The following is a 19,647-nucleotide window of genomic DNA, read 5'->3' on the forward strand; positions in this document are numbered from 1 at the left end:
AAATTTTATTCCTGCCTTCCTGGTGAATATATAGGATAATAATTGCAGTATCCTGTTTTCTCTTTCGTACGGATATTAATGTTTATGCGACAAAAAAAACAGAAGATTAATGTTAGATTATCTAAACCTAATCATTTCAAAAGTTCACGTTTTTTGAAAGCACAGACAATTATCCTAAAAAAAGATGGATAGTTCTTTAGACTTTTAGTTATTGTAGTCGAGCAAAGTACCAGTTATAACAGTAACATTTGTTTATAACATTCATCTATGATGTGGATAAATTTACATGTGAGTATTGCTGTGACATATACCTCCCCTTGTTTTGAGAATACGATTCAGAATGAAATTGGATTGGACAATTACACCTTGCACCTATAACCATCTTTCCGTCCCCATTTCTTCTTAATTGCCGTAAAAAACGGCCCGGAAGGTGCGGTGCCGCACAAAGCTGGCGCGCTCCAATCGAACTCCTTGTAGAAAACAGCGCGCCGAAACACCCGAAGCCGTGTCTTCCGGGGCGTTTTTTTTTACGGGAATTAGGAATAAATGGACAGGATCACCCTTCTCTCCATAATCTACGATCCCATATACGAATACTCCACCTAAAATCCATACCACCTCAGATTCGTGGGGTGATGCCTTTAAGACGAGGTCAATGAAGCGCTTTTATATCTCGTTTCGATGAAATTAAGAATTCTTTTGATTCAGCTGAGACGAAAACGGTGATGAGGATTAGACTCGAGAAGTTTTATCGCAAAACTAAAAAACAAATAACACATATATACAGTATTAAAGAAGAAAAAGTGATGTTTCCAAGAAAATTTTACTATTTATTTCTCATAGCTATTCACTGCAAATTTTTGTAATTGAATGAGTAGTTCGTGTAACAAGTAGAAGTTCGGAAAAAAACACTACGGAAGTTTCTTCCGAAGGTTTATCATTTTGCTGCGTAATTTTCTAATATTTAGTTGTTCATTATATGATTATCCATGTGCGTATGAACGGAATATACAAGAAACAAATAATGCAAATATACACCATTAAAAAAACCCGGTAGTACATACATACGTTACTCAATACAAGCCAGTAAACCTTCAATTATTTTTTTTTGTTGAGAAAACCCCATCTGTTTCGTTATAAATCGTGAGATAGATCCTCTTATCATCTGAGAATGTCGGATATGTAAAATATAAAAAGTATAGGTGATAGCAAACTGCCTTGTGGCTACATGTTTTATGAATTGTAGAAATACTGCGGTTAACACATGCTTTTTATACACAAATTTTCTAATCCGAAATAAAGAACTGTAATCAAGTTATGATCTTATGATGTATTCCCACTTGCCGAAGCCTTATTACTACACTGTCGTGCCCGACGTTATCGAAAGCTTTGCAGAAATCATGGTACAAAAGAACGAACATGAAGTCGCTGGCGTACCAACCTACTTGGGATACGCCAGCGCGTTTTACTGCAATTCGTAATCGTTGAGCTTTTGGAACGCGTGTTGGCCTATACAATGACTTGCGATGGCCAGCCGATAATCAAGTCAGTGCTTTTATCCTCTCAGACAGGTTTGATACCAACTTATCGACCCCGGAGAGATGAGAGCCTTGGTTTGCACTAAGGAGGTCTCGAACCATCGATCGTTTGGCTACAACGGACCTATAACCAACTGCCCCACACCCACCCGTAAGCATACCATATCATATCTAAATCTGCACCTTTATCGAGCGTTCTTGTGAACTCGTTCAGGGCTGTGAGCGTAGCCATTACTGTGGATTTTCCGTTAAAAATCCATGTTGATTTAGGCTGATGATAGTAACAAGATGACTAAGTATTGTTTTTTTCGAACACCCTTGCAAAAATCGTAAGCCTAAGCCTAAGCCTGAGCCTAAGACAAATCCTAAGCTGAGTAGTCACACATGTGAACTCCCACAGAAAATTGAATAGTTTTTTTTTAGCAGATTTATTAGAGCTAGCAATTATACAGTTATCGTGGTACGATATGTTGTAGAGCTAACAAATGTCAGCAATAATCGAAAGTGTGTTCGCTTCATTTCTATCTACCATCAGGTCTGCCAATGATTTGTCCAGGTCATCGTTGGTAAGAGGATATGTTTTATCATAACCATGTCCGATTGCATACGCGAGTCGAGGAACGAACACTCCACTGAAAAGAGATTATTTTAGACGGATGCGGAAGATTTACATAGGATGATCGCGAGCTATTAACGAAATGATAGTAAAATATAGTTAATCTTTTATGTGTTATGAGAAACTCTTTTTTAAATGAAACGCAACAAATAGCTACTCACTGGTGATCACAAGACGTCTCAGTGCGAAAATATTCGATTACACTACGAACAGTCACATGCGACAAGAACTCAGCTATTGTTGTCGATTGTGCCCTTGAAATGATTAAATGAAAACAGGATAAGATGTACTGCTTTCACCAGTCCCTATGGTGATGCGCCTACGTGTTCGACTTCAATGAGGAAGCGTTTGGGGTTTGCGAACGTGGGTACATCCTTACAGTGATTTACGAGGGTTAGTCGATATGTCAAGTCCGTTGTGTACCATTCCAGACTATTCTCGTACCGCTTTATCAACCCCGAAGGTAAGAAAGGGATTGGTTGGCTCTAAGACGGTTTTAAACCAACCATCAATAGTGCAGGTGCAGCGAGACCTCTTACGGACAGCTCTGCAACCGCCCTTGATTTTTGGTTTGCCCTCTGATAAAAAGTCACCACATGAATACTTCATAAAAATGTAAGAGCGGTTTATTATTATGCGGGTCGCGTATAAGAAAAAAATTGTATCAAACTTCGGTCTATCAAAAAATCTCTTACTTCCCATTGATATTACGATGAAAGAGCACGAAACGGACGGTGACCATATAGACGCAGTTCACCTCCGAATGATAGCTTCGATTTATGGAATTCGTCTGAAACGTATTGTTCTCAAAAAGAAGCCGTCGAGAAAAAATCCAAAGAACTGTGCCTGGTCACCGGTTCTTGTTTCGTAGGATGAAGTGCCATACGTTGAGCCACTAGTAGACTTTGCTGCTGTACTAGCAACGTTGGGACGTAGGATACCTAAATAAAGTGCTTTGACGCTTACTATTTTACTAATGTAGCTAAAAAGTAGTGAGAAACATTGGAGGTACTCTTGCTGTGAAACTAAACAGCGAGATTTTTATTCTGGTTTTTATAGTTGAAAATGCAACTTACTTGCCAGATCTTCATCCTCCTCTTCAGGGTGCACTTCAATTGAATATTCGTAGAGGAATTTCCCTAAAACTATGAACGGTGTTTGTGTTCCTATGAATCAACTTAGGGGAGTTTTATTTAACAGCGTAGCGCTCAATTCTCCCAGATGACTCTGCTACCTTTTTTAACACCGAGGAGATGAAACACCTGGTTGGCACTCGGACAGTTACAAACCATCGATCGAGCAGTCACTGCTGGACCTCTCACCAACAGCCGTACTTTGTCGTAACAATCGTTGTGCTGTATCCACATGTTCGCCATCAATTCAGTTCAGAATCGTTTGAGGTTTGTGGGCATCTTTACACTACTTGCGGTGGCTAGCCGATATGTCAAGTCAAAGGTTCTATCTTCTCAGACCAATTTCTCGACTCGGATGAAAGGGTTAGTTGGGACTAAGATGGTTTCAAACCATTAAAGGCATCACCCAACAAATCTGAGGTGGTACGGATTTCAGGTGGAGTATTGTATGTGAAATGTGTATGTAAAAAACGACCCAGAAGATGTGGCTTGGAACGATCCGGCGCGCTATTTTCTACAACGAGTTCGATTGGAGCGCGCCAGCCCTGTGTGCAAGCCGCATCCACCACCGGACCGTTTATTACGGCAATTAGCAAGAAATGGACGAGAAACGGAACCCCCCCCCCAATCCATAATCTACGATCCCGTATACGATTACTCCACCTGAAATCCGTATCACCTCAGATTCGTGGGTTGATGCCTTTAAGGAGTTTGAACCTTCGAGCAACCACCCGTTTAGATCCCCCCTCTTGGTAATCCCAAGCGACTCCTTGTGAGGTCTATGTGGTGTAGTAACGTAGTGTAGAAAATAGAAGCGTAGTACTTAGGTAGTGCCCATCCCTACACATCGCCCCGTTATGCGAGTAAATTCCAGAGAAATTCACAGCTTCCTCACTCTTATAAGCAGGAATCGCCTCAAAAAATATGATTGGGTGCAGCAAAAGATCGAAGTCGAGTTGATCGGCAGGCAGCAGCTCCAAACTTGCCCGCTTTTCAATCAAATCACCCATGAATGACTGCATTCAAACTCGAACTCTCGCCTACTAATCCACTCGCAGTCAACAATAGAGTGAATAAACAACAGTAGAGTAATGCTAGCGATTACGCTCATCTTTGTGATAAAGAACCGATTTAATCGGTTGCAAATAGCAAAAGTAGGAATCCGTTTAACTACCACTAGATGTTCCTTCTGTTTTGGTCATCTATAACCCTTTCTCGTGCTACTGAATAGTAAAAGAAAACTAACCATTTGGTTGCTTCGTGCATTTAAGATTTGTGCCCAAAACTTGCATTTTTCCAAGCATCCTTGTCAGAAAAGGTGATGTAAGCTCATCAGCACTGAAAAATTAAAGTGATCCAGAGGCGTTCGTGAACAATAAGATGTTTTCCACTCATTTTCGCACACCAATGAAAATGTGTTGTTTCGTAGTAGTTAGGCTTGATCTCTTCAACAGTAAACTACACACATTTCCATTTTGGAGCTTTCGAGAAGTGTAGGGAATCTAATTATTGCGAGTCCGTTTTCAGAACATTGCCATTACGTTACTGAAAGTTGCGCATACTTGACGATCCACTCAAGACACTTTGCAATATCCTACACGGCTCCAGGTGGATTTGCAGAATCCCGCATCTTGCCGAACAAACTGAGTACCCACCTAGCTACTGCCATTGTATGACCGTTCTTAAGCGAATAACGAGATAAAATGGCGAGAATATTGTGTAGATAAATGTGTTGAAATAAACATGTTAGTGAGAGTCAAGAATTTTACTTCATAAACACAACACATTCGGATGGTTAGGTTCATTTCCAGTTTAGCCTTCCTCCAAAATGAACACGCTAAGCCCATCGGCAGCTGTAATAACAGCCGCTGGACGTGACGTGAGTTCTTACCAGTAAAGACAACGGCCAGGTGCAATGCGAAGAAGAGATCGTTCCGGCAGAATTTCGACGTCACCACTAGGAAACTACAGGAGATCATAACTATCCCACATTGATGATTATTACATCAGAGGCATATCACGAAATTGACGTAGTACGGAAACCCCAAGAAGCCCGTAGTATTCGGTTTGTAGATTACGGAACTCAAGCTCTACTCAACTTCCTCTATTCGTTGCAAAGGAAACGGCATGGGAAATGCGTGTATTCCTACGGAGGCACGTTAAAAGACTTTCCCTAGTACACGATCCGGTCCCTTCAGCAGTCTACATTCATTGGTTTACCTGAAAAAGCTTGTGAGAAGACCGCAATAATCTTGTACCCCTGGCCAGTGGCCGCGTGTATGAGGGTGGTGCGTTCAAGGAAACTTACCTCGTAGGAAAGTACGCATCTTTTACGAGGGTAGAGGAAGTTGAGCGGAACCACGCTGGCTTCCCTAATCTACAACCCGAACCCTACGCATTCGCTGAAGTTTCCTTACCACGTCGATTTCTTGGTGCGCTGCTTTAACTCTCCTCGGAGTAACCAAAGTAATCAGTATCCAAGGATTGCCATAGGTGAAACGTCTGCAGAACTCTGGCGGCACATTTATACCTCTTCTAGCCAAGCGACATCACTTGGACCATATGAGGTCTGGGTTTTTCCGAGGCAGAATAGAACAACTCCTTTCAGTCTTTCTAAAGCTAGCTGATACACCGACAACATTCTCAAGGATCCAAAGAATAGAATGAACGCTTCTTTTATCACTAAGATAAACTGACAATAACACAAATATACAAAAACAACATAAAATTGTACTGTGGAGTTCGCGAATTATATAGCGATTATGCTTGTCATGTACATTCTAGGGCTTCCCAGGAGAAATCACTCATATCACCCAAGAACGGTTGAATATGGAGGTCTGAGCGTCCCATTCACAAACTAGAAAGACTCGACTCCCATGCACTTTACAACTCAATGCATTTTTCGAACTCAATGCGTTGATAAGATACTTCCAAGACACTAAGCGAGCAGGCGGCAATTGTCGGAATTGATGCGAACTGTTTGGGACGTTGTTTCCGACTCTGACCACCGTCAGAGTTCTTCTCAGCTTTAAGATACGGTTGCACAAGAGGAACCGGGAAATTTTCTCACCGACAATCAAGGTCTGACAAGGCAGGTCTGAAAGACGAAAAATTCAGAACGAATTCCCGCCAACGTGCGTCTATTCATGTTGGAGTACGGACCAGAAAGAAGCTTTGCAATCCGGATTCTTTTACAAATTGCACCCAGAACGCTGCAGGGGAAACGCTCCCCCGCAGCGTTCAAATACCGCAGGAGAAGTTTGTATTGGTATCTGCGGAGACAAGATCCACGTACAATTCTGTATTTGTCGCCCGCAGCACTGGTGAATTCAACCAAGAAAAGCGTCTTAGAAGGAAGCTGCGACGTCAACTGCAGCAAGATCGCGAAAACGTGTGAACGTCGAGAGCGAGAGAGTTTGAAAGGGAGACAGGGAGGACAAGAAGTTGCGGAACCCCAAGTGTTTTATTAAACCAGAGTGGCGCCAAGATGAAAAGATGCTCTCCAGTCCTCAACACTGCCAAAGGAAAGGCTGTCGATGAAGCAACTCTTCCGATTTGGAGGGATCACTTCAAGATCTTGCAGAGTCGGGAAGCGCCGTCAACTCCTGAACTCGAGCGCGTTTATAGGGTTAACGAGGTTAACGGGAGGTTAACGAGCAACTGCCGGCCGAGTCGGAGGTTCCGGTCTGAACCCAAGATTAGAAATCCGTCTATGATTCGTGAGATAACAAAGATCATCCGCTCAATATGTTCGTACGAAAAGATACCTGACTCATTGAGACACGCTATCATATATCACACACGCTATCGTTGTGTTTTATGTACAAGCTATTGGAACGGATTATCCTGGACCGACTTACTAAGCACGCGAAGAAATAACGCGCGGCGAGCAAGCTGGCTTTCGCCCGGGTAGATTCACGATTGACCAAGTGTTCATCGTTATGAGAGTGATCGAAATCTGGTGACGGTATTCGAACCCAAAGCAATTAGCCTTACTGGACATTGAAGCCGCTTTCGACTCTCCTCACCGAGGTCGTCTTCTCAACGCTCTTCGCGTTGATGGAGTACCAGGAAAGTTCGTTCGCTTGCTTGATGACATGGATCAACGAACAACTGCTGTAGTTCGAACACCAGCCGGATGTACAACACCGTCCGAGGCGGTAACTGGGGTAAGACAAGGGGCAGTGACAAGACCTTTCCTGTTTAACTGCGTTGTCGACGACATCATGCGATGAACGGTCGATCAGTGTCCTGGCGACATCATTTTGGCACTATCAGGGTGCCCCTTGACTGATCTCAAGTACCCCGACGATGTTGCTATATTCGCGGAAAGCACTTAAAAACTTTTTAAAAACTTAAAAATTTTGTCAACCTTGTATCGAAGCTGGCTGCAGCCTATGGGCTACGTCTACGCCTTGATAAATACAAGCAGATGCGGATCTCTTCGATACGTCGAATGGGAATCAGGGTGGAATGACAACAGATCGAACTCGTTGATGAGTTCTGTTAACTGGGCTGTATGCTGAACAACAGCGGCAGCTAAGAGATAGATATTCAGCAATGACGCTCTGAGGCCATTTCTGATTCAACTTCTTAACGAAATGCCTCTGGCTGACCGCCATCGCCAAACAACTAAAACCGCGAGTCTACCTGTCCAGAATTCGCCCTATCATGATATACGAACCGCACCGTCTACGGTGGTGGAGAGGGTTGATTACACAGAAAGGAAGTTGCTTAGACAGCTGTTTGGCTACTTGTCGCCTACGGTATGCCACAATGAACGGCTCTACGCGGAAATCGATGAAATCGATGAGTGTACGGGCGGATGACACGTGGAAGATATCACCACCATCGAAAGTGGTTAAAGAAAATAGTCTTCACTTCTTTAGTCATATATAAAGGAGACCAGCAAATCAAATCATTGTTCAACGCATTTTGAGGAGTTTTACGGGTTCACGCCGGAAGAGGCCACCTGGCAGAAGTTCTGAAATGAGGTGGAGAGCGAGGACCTAAGGGCACTCCGTGTGGATAGGCAGTTCAGGCGAAACGTAATGTTTCGCAGAATATGGAAAAGCGGTGAATGGATTAATTTCGTGCAAACTCTTGCAAAAGATGAAGAAGGTTGGGCAGAGCTAAGTTCACGGACGGCATACCTCGGCGAAAATGCAGATAATCGTGTCAGGAGATGAAATCAGCCCCCGATTAAATCAAGTATCAATGCTATCCTTGGAAGCATGCCTAAGTCACAACCTTTTGAGAGACGAGTGTGTTTCATACTAAAGGCAGCTTGTAAAGTATGGATATATGTTATTACCATAAAAATGGGATACATTTCAGGCGACTCAGCTAATCGATCGTATTCTGGAGAATTTGCAGAGTTTAGTAGCAGCGAATCGTCAGCGAAAGTAAGTGCGGTGAAAATAAGACTTATAACAATTATTCAGTCAGTATGCACCACCTCACAGGAAATATAATACTGGAGTACAATCTGTTGTTGTCAATTTGAGAAGTTGCCAAATTGATAGTTCTTCTTCCAATCTGTAACTGTAAAGCCTTCGTTGGCCAAAATCCTTATATTGCTAATGCGCATAAGTCATTTCATCACCGCCAGTTTGTGCAGAGTTCGCGTTGTTTGATGATTCTCAAGAAATGCAGATAAATTTTCCGCCACTTTCTTCACGTGACCTCCCTGCTCATGGAGTTGTTTTGCGTAAACTCATAGTAAATGACAAGAAGAGAGGAGCGAAAGTTCGAGTTAGCCAATTTTAGGCTTTACGCACTGTTCCTATATAAATAATGGCGTCTACCCTCGTGTCAAACTCTGTCGCTTACGGTTCTGCACAAACAGTTGTTGCTACAACCAAACAAATGTCCAGCATAGCTTATTTCCTTTTCTTGCAATCTCTAATATTTGATTATTAGCACGAACGTTGATCTAAGTATCAGAGCAGTCCAAACTTTGTTTTCGATTCGCCACTTATGGGTGCATCACTTATCCTAAAAGTACTCTAACATCCATGCTTACGTTTCAGGGTTCCTAACTTAGTGGCTTCACAACACATTTTACTAGCTTTAGTTCGCGCCTTAGCAACTTTTGCCTCACTTACTTGATTTCACTCAATCGGCGGGAGGAGTAAGTTTTTGACGCGGCTATTCGCATCTTCGCAGATGTGTGTCGTACTCAAACATATCTGAGGCCATCCTGTACCATATTCAGTTAGAGCTCACATAAAATCTATTCATCCGTCGCAGTTTCATAAACAGCGGATAAATGCATGCAGATATCACAGAATTCGACAGAGCGGCTTGATTGAGTTCACTTGATAGCCACCGACAGTACAACGTTACTAGACGGATGCTTGTTGACAAAGATCCTTTGTTTACCTCAGCCATTCGATCCCTCATAGTATGGGCTCTGGAATGGTGCTGAACGACAGCATCTTTTTGTAATGTATGGGAAGCTTCTGGCATATAACAGTGCGGGTTTTATACCTGGTAAACTCCCAAGGCGTATACTCAAATGCCTGATCGCGCTTAGTAAAAGCAGGGCCACCACGAGCAGGTAACAATCAGACTTGTATAAAACCCCAACTTTTGCCTAATCCACAAAAAGATTGACACTTCTCTCCGAAGTACATTCCGACTAAAATGTTACCACTATGTTTCGAGTTTCCATGAATATATGGAATCGCATCAGCAGAACAACATCGCAGAACACTCGCACTTACCTTAGATTTGCAGCTATTAAGATAGATGTCGCTTTATTTTCAGAATGATGACCATAAGTGCTGCGACAACACAGGGTTCTCAGTTGTCCCGCTCATTTTCAAGACCTACTCTAACAGAAGAATCCCTTCATACTGCAAAACCAAATGTAGGTTATATTAGTTTCCTTCCAGAACATTGAGAATAGAACGACTGACGTCTCATTCATATCATATCGATGACCGAGCTACGAACATTCGCACGTTAAATTTTGTGATCTTCAACTGTTTTTAAGCTCTTTGAGGATGACATACCACGAAATTTTTTGTGTTATTATCGAACTACGAAAACAAGTATGAGCAAAATCATACTCAGTTCCCCCTAATCGCCTCGAAAAATGGCGTGGATAGCGTCTTAGCTCCTACGAGACACTTCCGCCGCTTCGCAGATCACATTCTTTTGTTTCACATGAATAGACCGCTGAAGGGACCTCATTGATTTTCGACTGCACTTTCGCGGACGCGGCGCGTGTGCAGTGGTGACGCGTTCTAACGTACCTTAAAGGATCCAGAGCTATTACACATGTCGTTTTTCAGGACGATTAGGAAGGGGTGCTATCCTCGAACTTTTAGTCTAGAACCTGATCTCACTATAATGTCCCACACAAACCCTGACATTTTGATATGCTGTCTTTAATTAAAGTCCTTTTAGCAGTCACTTGGATACCCGACGCGAGATGTTTCACAAATGTAAGCGAATTGTTCTCAAAAAATAATCAAATGAAGGGATGTAGCCGATAGTTTATCCTTCTTGAAGGTCCAATGCAAGCATAAGTACCGCTACTTCACAATACCTTAGTACGGCTAATGAACATACATCCCGAATTCCTACAGCGAACTCCACATCATTTCTGACCAATGATAGTGCCCACGGCCGGTATGTCTATAGGTCCTTGTTGCTTCGTAATGCTGTTTTAAAGTAAAAACTCAGTTTAGCATTTTCAGTACACCTTCTGAATTTCGAACAGCTCGTGAAAACTCGGCCTTCTCGGATACTTCAGCTGGTTCGACGGGATCAACCGCTGTTTCTCCTTCAAATGAGCTACGGCACACAAATTCAGAACGTGAGAATTTCTTCTTGCAAATTTCTCGTGATTCGGGTGGTTAATCTTTTTTGAGGAAATATTAACTGAAAAGGGCACTCTTTCGTCGTATTCAAAAAGAACTTTAACTCCTTCTACTGAAATAATTAAGCACATAATCAATCAATCAACTATCGCTGCTGCTTTCATTTATCTGAAGTATTGAATACAGCATAACTTATTCGCCCCGGGTCTCATGTCGGTGTATCTTATACCTTGATCGAAGTCGGTAGTCCGGACCTTGATAAATGGATGATTTGACCAATGCTGAGCGCTCTGGATTGGGGGAATGAATTATATAAGAGGATGTTTCCCTTTCTTGTGTAGGGGAACGACAAATTCGACAATAACAATGACAGTAATCCGCCACAAAAAGGAGACTGCTGGTTCGCACCGACAATAAATTGGGTGCCGGTTTTTTGTAAAATTTTCTGACTCAGACAGGGGTGTGTTTGTTTTCTCTCTTTCTTTTATGGTGCACCGTTTGTGTATGTGAACAAAGAAAAAAATAAACAATAACAAACGAAGACCTCAACAACTACGATCAAGTTTGAGCGGTTCTAATTGCGTTTGAGCTGAAAAAGTGGGATTCATCCACAGAATCTACGCTATGAGCGGGAGAGCCGCACCTAAATCTCCATCACAGGAAACCATCGGAAAAACTGACTAGGATTGATAAAGGTCATATTAGGAGAAGCCAGGTGGCACGGGAAGTTCAAACAAAAAATTTGTAGTATCTATATTATCATAATTGTGTCGCTTGTGTTCTTTGTGATGGCTAGTGAAGACGACACCTTTAGTTTTTTTTTTACCGTATCATGCTGCTGAAATCACGGTAGTGCTTATAAGTCTGGATTTCTTGCCAAGACAGTATATCTGACTATTTAGTCCCAACAGCCAAAGCTCCGGGAAGCCGTGGTCGTTCACCAACTTTGCGAATAACAACGAACAGTCGATCTATGTGAGACTTTTTTTTTGCCATAGTAAGCAACACGATGTGACGTATTCCACACAGGACCCCGCGCGAGGCATGGTCTCAGGTACCAGTCGGGACCTATTCTGTTATACGACCAACGGATGAGTGAGTTCTATCTGTCTAGTACATGATGATCCCAAGATGAGATGATTTTTCAAATTCTCCAGAATAGGGGATCATGTGGGGGTTTACATTTGTAAAAAAAACTGAGTTTCCTTGGATATAGCGGAGAGGAACGGGAAAAAGCGGGAGGAGTGGGTGTTGCTGAGTGGTTTTTTGAAATCCAAGAGAAAAATGGAAATAAGATGTGGAATGTCTTTTTTCCAAGATCGATCCATATAAAATTGAAAATAAATTATAAATGTCATTTCATGTGTTTGAAAGTGTTTTAAAAAATGTATTACAGGACTCAGGCAGCGCTAACCACTGGCCTCTCACCCTTTTCACCTGGAACAACTGGGATGTCTGGAAGAGATACTCCAAGCACAACCGTGGGTGTTTCATGTGAATCCATTGAAACAAATATACTTTTACTAATAACTGTAATTTTAGACGGATAGTCAACTGTCATTGATGAATTTTAATACAGCAAAATCCATCAGTTTGTTGCAAGCGCTAAGCGGTAAGAATAGTGGATTCGTATTAAAAATTCTCATCAGACTAAGATTTCATTGCTGAGTTTGTTAGTTGAGCGATGAAAAAAATATATACTGGGAAAGCGGAACAATCAAAGTAGAAAATCTCTAAGCGCATGGTACAGCCAAGTCAAAACGGCATGAATCTCCTGCATAGGCAGCGGCGTTCAAAGCGGTTCGGTGGATCGTAAAGGTTAGGATCCTAGAGGGATCTTTGCTAGCACCTCTTATTGCTGCAGTTCGTGATGTTCTCACCTCGATCCCAACTGCTTGTCCACCGCACCCCTTCCATCTCAACAGCTTACGCAAGTCATTTTGACCCGAGTATATTAGCGTTCGAAACATTCTGCTCAGCTGACCGCGACACATTTGTATCAATGCGCGCATTTCACCTGCTCAACACACGCTTCCTCTTCATTCTATTCCATCTCGATCCAATACGCACTGATGCTGACTGAGAAAACGATTTCGCTCGTTATTGTATGCCTAATTCCCTTGCTTAATGCATTTCCGCCGCCTTGCGAGCGTTTCTGCTAAAGAGTAACAGCCTGAGAAAAAAGGATCCTAGCGGAGAAAAGTCATGGGAAAACTGTTTTCTCCTACTAATCTCAACTCTTTTTAGACGGCGCCAACATGCAAACTGCAGCTACCCCTAATGGTAAGGACCCAAAATTTCAAATAAGTGATTTTAACACTAAAAAGATGAAATCAAAGAAAAAAAGACTATTTCAGCAGAACAACAACGCACAACAGGTAGGTTCACCTCGTCTGAACTTCAAACAACCATTCCTGAAGGAACAGATCATCGAAAGACGGGTTACTCACGTTTCTATCACCATGTTTTAGGAGATGACAATATGCAAACTGCAATTCCTCCAGAAGGTAGTCGTCTACACCAAATATTTTCTATTGTTATTTATTTGTTATTCATTATTTAATTATTGCACCTGATGAGCTGCAAAAAGAAGTGGCATAATGATCTTTAAGAGATATACTAATCACACGCGGAAAAAATTATATTAATTGAAACTTGAACAAAAAATGAGCGCGCAGAAGGGAAGAGGATAAGGAGCTATTTAAACACTCCATTTAGAAACAAATCCTTTTAGCTCAACCTCACACAAGAACTACATCCACGTCATCTGAACTTCAAACTGGCATTCTTGAGGAAACTGATCATATAAAGATCGGTTCCTCAAATTACTCTCAACCCATTTTGAATGATGACGGCATGAAAACTCCAATTCCATCAGCAGATGGCGTTCTCTTCAAACAATAAATCTTTGCTAACTAAAGAAATCATTTAGGAAGAAATATTTCCAGCTCAACTTCACAAAAGAAGCCGGTCCAACTCGTCAGACATTCGAACGGCCATTCTCGAGGAAACAAACCATGGAAAAACTGGTTCTCCACATTACTATCGTCTCGTTTTAGGTGATGATGACGTGAAAACTGCAATTCCTCCAGAAAGTGAGCGTATTTCTTTACAAAACACTGTCACAAAATAAACACAGTTTTGAAAAATTCAAAAAAAAGTACTTCTAGCTCACCTACGTACTAGAAGCCGATCCACTTCGTCAGACATTCGAACGGCCATTCTTGAAGAAACAAATTGTGGAAAAACCGGTTCACCTCATTATTATCATCTCGTTCTGGATGATGCCGACATCAAAACTGCAGTATCACAGCAAGTTGTGAGTGTACGAATTACTAACATTGTTATACCCGTAGGGAATGATATGAAATAGCGATGATAAGGCAAAAAAGGAATTCAGGAACAATCTGAGACCGTGCAAGACAAAGGCGCTGTTGAGACGAGTACCGCACCAGCTGAAGGTAAGCAGAGAATGTAGAAAACATTAAAATTGTCATACTTCTTCGACATCAGGAGAAAAAGCGGCGGGTGAGCAAGATCAAGGGCTGATGTATCAAACACCGATCGTGCAAAAGAAAGATGCTGCTGAAACGAGTCCCGCACCAGCTGAAGGTAAGCTGAGAATGTAGGAAACATTAAAATTGTTATACTTCTTCGACATCAGGAGAAAAAGCGGTGGGTGAACAAGACCAAGGGCTGATGTATCAAACACCAATCGTGCAAAAGAAAGATGCTGCTGAAACGAGTCCCGCACCAGCTGAAGGTAAGCAGAGAATGTAGAAAACATTAAAATTGTCATACTTCTTCGACATCAGGAGAAAAAGCGGCGGGTGAGCAAGATCAAGGGCTGATGTATCAAACACCGATCGTGCAAAAGAAAGATGCTGCTGAAACGAGTCCCGCACCAGCTGAAGGTAAGCTGAGAATGTAGGAAACATTAAAATTGTCCTACTTCTTCGACATCAGGAGAAAAAGCGGCGGGTGAGCAAGATCAAGGGCTGATGTATCAAACACCGATCGTGCAAAAGAAAGATGCTGCTGAAACGAGTCCCGCACCAGCTGAAGGTAAGCTGAGAATGTAGGAAACATTAAAATTGTCCTACTTCTTCGACATCAGGAGAAAAAGCGGCGGGTGAGCAAGATCAAGGGCTGATGTATCAAACACCGATCGTGCAAAAGAAAGATGCTGCTGAAACGAGTCCCGCACCAGCTGAAGGTAAGCTGAGAATGTAGGAAACATTAAAATTGTCATACTTCTTCGACATCAGGAGAAAAAGCGGCGGGTGAACAAGACCAAGGGCTGATGTATCAAACACCGATCGTGCAAGACAAAGGTGCTGCTGGGACGAGTACTGCGGTGGCCAGCACTTTGCTGAAGGTAAGCGAGAAAGTAGAAAACATTAAAATTGTCATGCTTCTTCGACATCGGAGAAAAGCGGGGTGAGATCGGGCTGATGTTCAACCCGATCGTAAAGAGGTCCGCACCAGCTGAAGGTAAGCTGAGAATGCAGAAAACATTAAAATTGTTATACTTCTTCGACATCAGGAGAAAAAGCGGTGGGTGAACAAGACCAAGGGCTGATGTATCAAACACCGATCGTGCAAAAGAAAGATGCTGCTGAAACGAGTCCCGCACCAGCTGAAGGTAAGCTGAGAATGTAGAAAACATTAAAATTGTCATTAAAATTGTAATAATTCTTCGACATCAGGAGAAAAAGCGGCGGGTGAGCAAGATCAGGGGCTGATGTATCAAACACCGATCGTGCAAAAGAAAGATGCTGCTGAAACGAGTCCCGCACCAGCTGAAGGTAAGCAGAGAATGTAGAAAACATTAAAATTGTTATACTTCTTCGACATCAGGAGAAAAAGCGATGGGTGAACAAGACCAAGGGCTGATGTATCAAACACCAATCGTGCAAAAGAAAGATGCTGCTGAAACGAGTCCCGCACCAGCTGAAGGTAAGCTGAGAATGTAGGAAACATTAAAATTGTTATACTTCTTCGACATCAGGAGAAAAAGCGGCGGGTGAACAAGATCAAAGGCTGATGTATCAAACACCGATCGTGCAAAAGAAAGATGCTGCTGAAACGAGTCCCGCACCAGCTGAAGGTAAGCTGAGAATGTAGGAAACATTAAAATTGTCATAATTCTTCGACATCAGGAGAAAAAGCGGCGGGTGAGCAAGATCAGGGGCTGATGTATCAAACACCGATCGTGCAAAAGAAAGATGCTGCTGAAACGAGTCCCGCACCAGCTGAAGGTAAGCAGAGAATGTAGAAAACATTAAAATTGTCATACTTCTTCGACATCAGGAGAAAAGGGGGTGACAAGACCAGGGCTGATGTATCAAACACCGATCGTGCAAAAGTTCTTCGACATCAGGAGAAAAAGCGGTGGGTGAGCAAGATGGGCTGATGTATCAAACACCATCGTGCAAAAGAAAGATGCTGCTGAAACGAGTCCCGCACCAGCTGAAGGTAAGCTGAGAATGTAGGAAACATTAAAATTGTTATACTTCTTCGACATCAGGAGAAAAAGCGGCGGGTGAACAAGATCAAGGGCTGATGTATCAAACACCGATCGTGCAAAAGAAAGATGCTGCTGAAACGAGTCCCGCACCAGCTGAAGGTAAGCTGAGAATGTAGGAAACATTAAAATTGTTATACTTCTTCGACATCAGGAGAAAAAGCGGCGGGTGAACAAGATCAAGGGCTGATGTATCAAACACCGATCGTGCAAAAGAAAGATGCTGCTGAAACGAGTCCCGCACCAGCTGAAGGTAAGCTGAGAATGTAGGAAACATTAAAATTGTCATACTTCTTCGACATCAGGAGAAAAAGCGGCGGGTGAGCAAGATCAAGGGCTGATGTATCAAACACCGATCGTGCAAAAGAAGGATGCTGCTGAAACGAGTCCCGCACCAGCTGAAGGTAAGCTGAGAATGTAGGAAACATTAAAATTGTCATAATTCTTCGACATCAGGAGAAAAAGCGGCGGGTGAACAAGATCAAGGGCTGATGTATCAAACACCGATCGTGCAAAAGAAAGATGCTGCTGAAACGAGTCCCGCACCAGCTGAAGGTAAGCTGAGAATGTAGGAAACATTAAAATTGTCATACTTCTTCGACATCAGGAGAAAAAGCGGCGGGTGAGCAAGATCAAGGGCTGATGTATCAAACACCGATCGTGCAAAAGAAAGATGCTGCTGAGACGAGTCCCGCACCAGCTGAAGGTAAGCAGAGAATGTAGAAAACATTAAAATTGTCATACTTCTTCGACATCAGGAGAAAAAGCGGTGGGTGAACAAGACCAAGGGCTGATGTATCAAACACCGATCGTGCAAAAGAAAGATGCTGCTGAAACGAGTCCCGCACCAGCTGAAGGTAAGCTGAGAATGTAGGAAACATTAAAATTGTTATACTTCTTCGACATCAGGAGAAAAAGCGGCGGGTGAACAAGATCAAGGGCTGATGTATCAAACACCGATCGTGCAAAAGAAAGATGCTGCTGAAACGAGTCCCGCACCAGCTGAAGGTAAGCTGAGAATGTAGGAAACATTAAAATTGTTATACTTCTTCGACATCAGGAGAAAAAGCGGCGGGTGAACAAGATCAAGGGCTGATGTATCAAACACCGATCGTGCAAAAGAAAGATGCTGCTGAAACGAGTCCCGCACCAGCTGAAGGTAAGCTGAGAATGTAGGAAACATTAAAATTGTTATACTTCTTCGACATCAGGAGAAAAAGCGGCGGGTGAACAAGATCAAGGGCTGATGTATCAAACACCGATCGTGCAAAAGAAAGATGCTGCTGAAACGAGTCCCGCACCAGCTGAAGGTAAGCTGAGAATGTAGGAAACATTAAAATTGTCATGCTTCTTCGACATCAGGAGAAAAAGCGGCGGGTGAGCAAGATCAAGGGCTGATGTATCAAACACCGATCGTGCAAAAGAAAGATGCTGCTGAAACGAGTCCCGCACCAGCTGAAGGTAAGCTGAGAATGTAGGAAACATTAAAATTGTCATACTTCTTCGACATCAGGAGAAAAAGCGGCGGGTGAGCAAGATCAGGGGCTGATGTATCAAACACCGATCGTGCAAAAGAAAGATGCTGCTGAAACGAGTCCCGCACCAGCTGAAGGTAAGCTGAGAATGTAGGAAACATTAAAATTGTTATACTTCTTCGACATCAGGAGAAAAAGCGGCGGGTGAACAAGATCAAGGGCTGATGTATCAAACACCGATCGTGCAAAAGAAAGATGCTGCTGAAACGAGTCCCGCACCAGCTGAAGGTAAGCTGAGAATGTAGGAAACATTAAAATTGTTATACTTCTTCGACATCAGGAGAAAAAGCGGCGGGTGAACAAGATCAAGGGCTGATGTATCAAACACCGATCGTGCAAAAGAAAGATGCTGCTGAAACGAGTCCCGCACCAGCTGAAGGTAAGCAGAGAATGTAGAAAACATTAAAATTGTCCTACTTCTTCGACATCAGGAGAAAAAGCGGCGGGTGAGCAAGATCAGGGGCTGATGTATCAAACACCGATCGTGCAAAAGAAAGATGCTGCTGAAACGAGTCCCGCACCAGCTGAAGGTAAGCTGAGAATGTAGGAAACATTAAAATTGTCATACTTCTTCGACATCAGGAGAAAAAGCGGCGGGTGAACAAGACCAAGGGCTGATGTATCAAACACCGATCGTGCAAAAGAAAGATGCTGCTGAAACGAGTCCCGCACCAGCTGAAGGTAAGCTGAGAATGTAGGAAACATTAAAATTGTCATACTTCTTCGACATCAGGAGAAAAAGCGATGGGTGAACAAGACCAAGGGCTGATGTATCAAACACCGATCGTGCAAAAGAAAGATGCTGCTGAAACGAGTCCCGCACCAGCTGAAGGTAAGCTGAGAATGTAGGAAACATTAAAATTGTTATACTTCTTCGACATCAGGAGAAAAAGCGGTGGGTGAACAAGATCAAGGGCTGATGTATCAAACACCGATCGTGCAAAAGAAAGATGCTGCTGAAACGAGTCCCGCACCAGCTGAAGGTAAGCTGAGAATGTAGGAAACATTAAAATTGTCATACTTCTTCGACATCAGGAGAAAAAGCGATGGGTAACAAGACCAAGGGCTGATGTATCAAACACCGATCGTGCAAAAGAAAGATGCTGCTGAAACGAGTCCCGCACCAGCTGAAGGTAAGCTGAGAATGTAGGAAACATTAAAATTGTCATACTTCTTCGACATCAGGAGAAAAAGCGGTGGGTGAACAAGACCAAGGGCTGATGTATCAAACACCGATCGTGCAAAAGAAAGATGCTGCTGAAACGAGTCCCGCACCAGCTGAAGGTAAGCTGAGAATGTAGGAAACATTAAAATTGTTATACTTCTTCGACATCAGGAGAAAAAGCGGTGGGTGAGCAAGACCAAGGGCTGATGTATCAAACACCGATCGTGCAAAACAAAGGTGCTGCTGAGACGAGTCCCGCACCAGCTGAAGGTAAGCAGAGAATGTAGGAAACATTAAAATT

At 42.8% G+C, this 19,647-nt stretch overlaps 2 protein-coding genes across 4 annotated transcripts in view; one reads left to right on the plus strand and one right to left on the minus strand.

Moving 5' to 3' along the window:
* Positions 1–2,016: 2,016 nt before the first annotated feature.
* Positions 2,017–4,956, minus strand: RB195_016309 (uncharacterized protein; the record flags this gene model as incomplete). The annotated part of the gene is made up of 7 exons (XM_064207405.1): positions 2,017–2,170; positions 2,316–2,408; positions 2,850–2,944; positions 3,001–3,095; positions 3,231–3,293; positions 4,534–4,625; positions 4,943–4,956. The coding sequence occupies 7 exons, from the start codon at positions 4,954–4,956 to the stop codon at positions 2,017–2,019; spliced, it is 606 nt and encodes a 201-aa protein (XP_064063286.1).
* A 159-nt stretch (positions 4,957–5,115) lies between these two features.
* RB195_016310 (uncharacterized protein) overlaps positions 5,116–19,647 on the plus strand; it is a gene marked incomplete at both ends in the record, with an annotated part of 29,803 nt that continues 15,271 nt past the window's right edge. For 2 of the 3 annotated variants that reach the window (XM_064207409.1, XM_064207408.1), the window contains 49 exons: positions 5,116–5,166; positions 8,625–8,692; positions 10,059–10,161; positions 10,704–10,741; positions 10,809–10,928; positions 10,997–11,115; positions 12,022–12,094; positions 12,149–12,214; positions 12,516–12,600; positions 12,662–12,731; positions 13,367–13,402; positions 13,477–13,497; positions 13,591–13,626; positions 14,068–14,214; positions 14,290–14,438; positions 14,520–14,580; positions 14,633–14,731; positions 14,784–14,882; positions 14,935–15,033; positions 15,086–15,184; positions 15,237–15,335; positions 15,388–15,497; positions 15,595–15,613; positions 15,666–15,764; positions 15,829–15,927; positions 15,980–16,078; positions 16,131–16,229; positions 16,282–16,380; positions 16,433–16,513; positions 16,650–16,748; positions 16,801–16,899; positions 16,952–17,050; positions 17,103–17,201; positions 17,254–17,352; positions 17,405–17,503; positions 17,556–17,654; positions 17,707–17,805; positions 17,858–17,956; positions 18,009–18,107; positions 18,160–18,258; positions 18,311–18,409; positions 18,462–18,560; positions 18,613–18,711; positions 18,764–18,862; positions 18,915–19,013; positions 19,066–19,164; positions 19,246–19,314; positions 19,367–19,465; positions 19,518–19,616. In XM_064207409.1, coding sequence (XP_064063287.1) covers positions 5,116–5,166; positions 8,625–8,692; positions 10,059–10,161; positions 10,704–10,741; positions 10,809–10,928; positions 10,997–11,115; positions 12,022–12,094; positions 12,149–12,214; positions 12,516–12,600; positions 12,662–12,731; positions 13,367–13,402; positions 13,477–13,497; positions 13,591–13,626; positions 14,068–14,214; positions 14,290–14,438; positions 14,520–14,580; positions 14,633–14,731; positions 14,784–14,882; positions 14,935–15,033; positions 15,086–15,184; positions 15,237–15,335; positions 15,388–15,497; positions 15,595–15,613; positions 15,666–15,764; positions 15,829–15,927; positions 15,980–16,078; positions 16,131–16,229; positions 16,282–16,380; positions 16,433–16,513; positions 16,650–16,748; positions 16,801–16,899; positions 16,952–17,050; positions 17,103–17,201; positions 17,254–17,352; positions 17,405–17,503; positions 17,556–17,654; positions 17,707–17,805; positions 17,858–17,956; positions 18,009–18,107; positions 18,160–18,258; positions 18,311–18,409; positions 18,462–18,560; positions 18,613–18,711; positions 18,764–18,862; positions 18,915–19,013; positions 19,066–19,164; positions 19,246–19,314; positions 19,367–19,465; positions 19,518–19,616 — 4,393 coding nt within the window. The remainder of the gene's footprint in view (positions 5,167–8,624; positions 8,693–10,058; positions 10,162–10,703; positions 10,742–10,808; positions 10,929–10,996; positions 11,116–12,021; positions 12,095–12,148; positions 12,215–12,515; positions 12,601–12,661; positions 12,732–13,366; positions 13,403–13,476; positions 13,498–13,590; positions 13,627–14,067; positions 14,215–14,289; positions 14,439–14,519; positions 14,581–14,632; positions 14,732–14,783; positions 14,883–14,934; positions 15,034–15,085; positions 15,185–15,236; positions 15,336–15,387; positions 15,498–15,594; positions 15,614–15,665; positions 15,765–15,828; positions 15,928–15,979; positions 16,079–16,130; positions 16,230–16,281; positions 16,381–16,432; positions 16,514–16,649; positions 16,749–16,800; positions 16,900–16,951; positions 17,051–17,102; positions 17,202–17,253; positions 17,353–17,404; positions 17,504–17,555; positions 17,655–17,706; positions 17,806–17,857; positions 17,957–18,008; positions 18,108–18,159; positions 18,259–18,310; positions 18,410–18,461; positions 18,561–18,612; positions 18,712–18,763; positions 18,863–18,914; positions 19,014–19,065; positions 19,165–19,245; positions 19,315–19,366; positions 19,466–19,517; positions 19,617–19,647) is intronic. The other variant, XM_064207406.1, reaches the window with a different exon arrangement.

This window comes from Necator americanus, chromosome V (assembly GCF_031761385.1).
Source record: "Necator americanus strain Aroian chromosome V, whole genome shotgun sequence".
Taxonomy (NCBI): Eukaryota; Metazoa; Nematoda; class Chromadorea; order Rhabditida; family Ancylostomatidae; genus Necator; species Necator americanus.